This window comes from Micropterus dolomieu, linkage group LG18, assembly GCF_021292245.1.
Source record: "Micropterus dolomieu isolate WLL.071019.BEF.003 ecotype Adirondacks linkage group LG18, ASM2129224v1, whole genome shotgun sequence".
In the NCBI taxonomy this organism is placed as follows: Eukaryota; Metazoa; Chordata; class Actinopteri; order Centrarchiformes; family Centrarchidae; genus Micropterus; species Micropterus dolomieu.
Window position 1 is genome coordinate 4,024,940 of NC_060167.1, and position 6,466 is coordinate 4,031,405.

Consider the following 6,466-nt stretch of genomic DNA (forward strand, 5'->3'; position numbering starts at 1 on the left):
CAAGAGCCATAATCGTCAGTTTGTGACGCACTAGGGATCCCTTTGACGTCATAGTTCGACGTATTGAGGGAAGCCCTGTTGTGTCAGTTTTATATTTAAGAGAAAAGACGAAGTAAGGAGGTGATTGGGGTGGATAGAGGGCCAGAACCCGGACCTTGAAGCAGGAGAACAGGGTTTGTGTCCCGTGCGAAACAAAACATTAAATGTTTTTATTTAGGCGAGTGAGGTAAATTGACATTAACGTTAGTTAACTTAAGTCTTAATTGACATACATAGCTATTTGAACCCAAACCATGATCTTTTCCTAACCTTAACCAAGTAGTTTTGTTGCCTAAACCCAACCAAGTACTTTCTGTGCCTAAACCGACGAAACGAAACTGCAACGTTTCACGACTTTAATTATGCGCGTTTCAACATGGCAATGTATCGAAACGTTATGTTTTATCTTGAAAGTGTAACCGGATATTGCATATTTATTGTTGCTAAGCGTTGCTAACTTGACTGTGGATCCCTAAACGTCAATAATTGATGCAAAAGGGCTACCCAAGTCTTTAAAAAGCGACGACAAAGGGCCTTGACCATGCGTCAGACATTTGACGAGTAGGGACTGAGACTGTGTTGCTTTAACTACAAGAAACTAACAAGTTTCATAGGGTCTGGGTCCCTGTACATTTTAGACAAAGGTAACCGTTTGTTTTTTTGGTATAATTAACAAAGTGGTCTAGTTAGTTTTATGTATACTCAAGCCTGCCTACATTTAAACAAATTTCTGAGAAGAGAAAGGGGTTTTGCACCTTTGTAGCTATAGATTATCATTTAGCACAATTAGCCTCTATCCATTAATACCGGTACCTGATGTGATTTTACAAAATAGCCTTGATGGCAGATGCAAGCCAATAAGAATAACCAGATCATATGTTATTATGAATTTCTATTGCCCCTGTTTTATCGAATTTGCAAATAAAACAGCTGCTTTATGGAAACGCAATGAACATAAAGTCAAAAAAAGAATAGAACGTGATAAAATATGATCTACTCCACTGTTTCAGAACAGCAACCAGCTTTTGTTAGTTTTAATAAAACACATGTGTAACCTCCACTTTTTCCCCGTATTACCGTAGCAAGCCTGCTGTCTCCAGTCTGTGAGCGTGCGTCACAGTTCAAGTAATTTGATGTAGCCTCTGCTTCAGACACAGAACGTTACAGTACAACTCAGACGGTCTGACGAGGCCCGGCGCCAGGATGAAGTGACTGAGGGGGCAGTTAAAAATGGCAAGGGGGCAAATCTTTATATGTATCCAACTCCAATTTGACGGCAGAAAAAATGGTCTGTGCGCCGGGCGCATGGTTAAAAAGGGCCGCACTCTGTGAATTAATCATGCTTGTGCAGGACATAACATGCAATAAACCAGTCAGTGTCAGTCAGTGCTAAGCCTAACTAGACCATATAAGGTGTGATGAATCTTTAAACACTGCAGAATTAACTCAGTGGAGTTCTGTTTTCTCAAGTGGCTCCAGGTGATCACAGCTGAGGGAGGTGCAGGGCGACACCTGCTGGTCATTTTCTGCAAATCCTTTTCGTGTGCTTGCTGTTGGTTCGATGCCATCGATCTTTATAATATTATGAACACTTTACTGTCCACAGCATTTACTAAAATGAGCCTTAATCTGTGAGGCTAGACTAAATAACAGAAACACCTTTGTTTAATTCATTACAGTTTAACAGCACCACAAACCACATGCTCCAAACTGAGCTGAATCGCCATCTCTCATAAACTGGTTAATGTCTTAATCATGGAGGGGGGTTTATTGCATTATTTAATTAGTTTTCGCTAATAAACTGCCATGTATACTTTTGTGTGGACGTTGCATCGTCTTAAGGCAAAGAGGAAGAACCACAGCAGGAATGGAACCTCCATTTTGAACAGCAGCCTGAAGCACAGACATAACTGATAGAGCACACCGTCCAATCAGAAGCAAGGGGTTGATGTAGTCCCATCCACTAATGAAAGGAAATATTGAGTAATAAATTTGTTTTGTCACTTAGAAAGGAAAACGAGACATTGTGCAAATTAAAAAAAACGGAAAAACGACCCGTTTCTGGTTTTTGTCTTTGATAATTATACCAAAAAAACAACGGTTAAAACTGTAACTGCTGTTTACTTATCTGAGGGGAATCTCAATAAATAAATATTTTCTATTAAATGTTTATTTTAGACTACTGAAGTTGCCTGTGTTAGGGACCAAAATAAGAGGGGTAAAATGTTGCACCAGCAGCCTTCCGCAACCTAACCGAGAAAATAAGGAGAGCTTCACAAAGTTCTGAATAGTTTATATTAATTCTCTCTTTCTGTAGCTAAACATGTCGAATTTAAAAATGGAGAGAAAAATGAGAAGAAAAAAACCAGACAGATTTTATGCTTGGTTATAATTCTTACTTCCTTTTCTAACTTCACCCCCCATGAGTTTCTCGGAGACAGAGGCGCGTTTCTCTGCTGGAGACGCCCTGAACACCCGCTCCCACGAATAACGGAAATACCAGCAAACTGCGTTAATACAACTGTAATTAATCGGAAGGATGCTGTAATTAAATGGCATCACATGTGTTGTTACGTAACATATAGCCAGGATTTTGATTATCAGTTTAATAAATTAATTTCTTACCCTGTCCATCAGCAAGAGTTGTTCCAGACTGAGTCAGGAGACAAAGACACGCGAGAGGAAGAAGCTTCATGGCGGTAGAAGACGTCTGAAGATTAAACATCATTAAATACTATATATATATACTTCACTGTAACGCAAATTACGGAAATGTGCAATAACGACTTCTGGCTGTGTCACTGCCTCACATCAGAGAGACTTTCGATTTCTCAGCTTCCGGAAACTGCAACTGCAGAAACACTTCCGGTTTGATCCTTCACAATAAAAGCGTCACTTTCACAGGGGTATTTTAACTTTACTCAAGTAAAAGTACCACAAATAGGTAAAAGTCCTGCATTCAAAAACTTGCTTAAGCATTATCAGAAAACAATACTTAAAGTATAGTATATAAAGTAAAAGTACTCAAAGTGCTGTAAATGTTGCTGTCAGTGTTTCACTTTGATGTTCATGGATTCATTTTGCATTTACTGCTGTAGATGTTTCAGGTTGAGCTCATTTTAACTCCGTTATATCCTACAGGAAGTTCTTTTATAACTTGCACAGTTTTCGAAGTATCACAATTATACCGTCATGATCACTTCTGATCATTTATTTGTAAGACTATTAAATATATTCACAGATATTTTTATTTATTTGTGGAATTTATGTATTTGCAGATCTGTTTTCAATTTTTTTGTGAGTTTACAAATCTTCATTTTGTGTTTGTGCAAAGTGTTTTATATTTACAGATTACACATTTACACACATATAGCTCTGTTCACACAAATAATATTGAAACATAAATACCCCCCATACCGGGTGGTTAACATGTGTCATTTCTTGTGTCTGCAGCAGTCTATACCTGCCAGATTAGGCTGCAGTGTGACTTTACTTATGGAATAATATAAGGAAACATTTTTTTAAATCCGCTGCTTGGATCCCTAAAAACATCTGTAGTAAAATATTGATCATGTTAGAATCAGTCCAACACAGTAAAATCACTTTCTTTTTCTCAGAGTTTGAACAGACAGAAACATCAAAAACAGCCACAACATACAGTTTGACATTTTTCATGTTTTATTCAAACGTTTGGACAGAAATGATTCAGCTCTGCAGGAAATGACACGATACAAGTTCATCATCAGTTAGAAATATCAACATACATGAACTTTCAGAGAACTCAAATATCACAGTCAGCAGCAGCAAACACTCAGTGTCCAGTTTATTAGGAACACCTGAAACTAATGCAGTCTGACAGTCCTGCAATAAATCTCCTTCATCAAGGTTTAAATGTTCAGGTTGTGTTCAAACTGTTTCAGAGACGCGTTTCTGTTATTTAGCCTGCACTCACTGATATACATGGGGTGGACAGAATAATAGAAACACCTGTCAGTATTGAGACAGTTCAACAGCACCACAAACTACAGCCTCCAAAATGAATTGTTACATTTTAATCTTAAACAGTTTCAACACAAACTGAAAATTACATCTTATATGAAGAAGGATATATTGCAGGAGTGTTAGACAGTATCAGCTGTTCCTAATAAACTGGACACTAAGTGTGAAGTTCAGTGTGTAACTGTACCTGACAGACTCTGGCTTTCCACCTTAAGAAATAAAGAATCAATACCAGCTTGTCCCAAATAATGTAAACGACACAAATATTAAAAAAAAAAAAAAATTACACTGAAAATTTCACTTTAGCTACAAAATATTCACAGTAACAGAGCAACAGCTTTAGTTCAGTGAACTCATGTTAATGTCCATGTCTTGCTCAGTTAGGACCTTTAAGAAATACAAGCAGTCTGATATTTGGTAAATGGACACTATTTATGCAGCAGATCTGCTCCTCATTCATCCACTCACACTCACTCACTGATGGCAGCGTTTTTTTGGTCCAGGACCCTCAGCTTTAAACACTTGCGCTGCTCTCTCGTTATTCATCACATCGTTTCTTTGCAGTTCCGTCTTATTCATCATATTTAATGTCCTCAACCACAGTTCAGTGGGCAGTTTGATCATCACTTCACTTTGTGCTGCCTGGAATTAAATTAATCTACACTGACGACAGTTCAAGAGTAAAAATGTGTTACATAAAATAATCAGAACATAAAAATAAAAACATAAAGCAACACAGAGCAGAGTGCAAGAAGTCGTCATTAATTAAGTCAATATTTTTTCTCTTAGAGCTGCACAAGAATGAAAAAATCTAATTAATTAATGATTCATTCTGTTCTGTCAGCATTAAAGGCCACTTTCTCTCTTCTGTTTCACCTCGTTAACTCCAACCTGTCTGCTAAAAAGACAGAACACAACCTGACAGAACATTTACATGTAAATCAGATGATTCTGCAAAACCCTAAGTTCAATTTAATGATATATTTTTTAACGTTAAATAATATATTCAAAATAATTAATAAAAAACATGTATTTTTTATGACTTATTCCAACAACATCTGTCCAGGGAAACTACAGGTTAATGAGAAGATAAGTTAAATGTGTCTGAACGTCTGAAGGCAAAGTGTTGTTTTGTTGGTCAGAGCGGTCTCACTCACAGGTGGAGTTAAAAGTCTGCTGTAAGACAAGTTTACAACCAAATGTGGCACAAATTTTAACTGCATATCATGAAACATATTGGGAAGTCTTTCATAGAGATAAACAGCTGGTGGTGCTAATTCCCAAGTCGGTGCCATTAATTCAATCCAGATATTGTTTAACAAACATGTCTTCTGTTTTCTTGGATGGACTTTGTGTCCTTCACTTCAACTTTATGTGTTTTATTTAAACAGATGCTGAGTGCTGTGAGATAAAGGTAAAGACTTTACATTTTGCCATGCTGTTATCTTACTGTCCATGACATTAACAGGGACAGTTTATATAAAACACTTGTTAAGGTCAGGGAAAGATCGTGGTTGTGGTAATGGGATGTCATAATGCTTCCATATAAAAGCAAGGTGAGCTACATGCACAACAACCTCACTTTCATCTTGTTACAATTACCACTATCTGTCTAACCACAACCCTAAAACCAGGTCTTGACCCTCAAACAAATAAGTGGAGACCAGACAAAATGTCCTCACTGTCATACAGAAATACAGCACAAACACACACTTCATTAGCCGACTGCACAGCACATAAAGCTAGTTAGTTACCAGGGAATTATGCTGAGACTCTTGTCCCTGTGCCTGTTGATCTGAACCTGCAAGAAGGAAAACAAAGTTATATTAAATAAAATCCCTCCTGCATTGATCCTACGCTGGTGTAAATACCAACAGAATGCTTAATGTCTGAGAAGATAAAACATCTGTCAAGACTCTAAACATGAAACACAAAGAATGTGTCGTCTGCTCATCATGAATATGTTGATGAAAACATTATTTAAACTTACCTCTCAGAGAATTTCGTCTGATGCGACGCACGTAAAGCAAAGCTATAACAACTACAACAAATAAAACAACAACAACAACAGCAAGAACTGCAGCAACTATCCATCCAGCGGCGGACCCTGAAACAGATGATAAAAAGTGAATGTAACAGTCAGAACGTAGCTGCACATCATAAACAGCAGGTTGAACATCACAGCCGACACAAAGAACATCTAAAGGTGTGCACGCTCCTGAAATCTAGAAGCTAAAACTGTCAGCAGATCCAAACAGCACTGGGATGAGTCTCAGCAGGAACAGTGATGTTAGCATTGATCTTATGGCCAGTCGCCTCCTGCTGGGCTCCACAGCTAAGAGGTTGGTTCTGGTTCTGGTCTCAGTAGTGAGGAGGGTAATGTCGTAGCATCGTCCTCTTTCTGAGACGTGCTGCTCATCAGTAGGAA

General features: G+C 38.0%; 2 protein-coding genes across 3 annotated transcripts in view; both read right to left on the minus strand.

The window, feature by feature from the left end:
- LOC123987306 (immunoglobulin superfamily member 11-like) overlaps positions 1 to 2,829 on the minus strand; it is a 7,279-nt gene extending 4,450 nt beyond the window's left edge. The window contains exon 1 of the mRNA XM_046076065.1: positions 2,665 to 2,829. Within this exon, the coding sequence (XP_045932021.1) occupies positions 2,665 to 2,767 (103 nt within the window). The 5' untranslated portion in view covers positions 2,768 to 2,829. The remainder of the gene's footprint in view (positions 1 to 2,664) is intronic.
- The window catches only part of LOC123987296 (butyrophilin-like protein 1), a 208,732-nt gene that overhangs the window by 155,236 nt on the left and 47,030 nt on the right, over positions 1 to 6,466 (minus strand). The window lies entirely within an intron of this gene.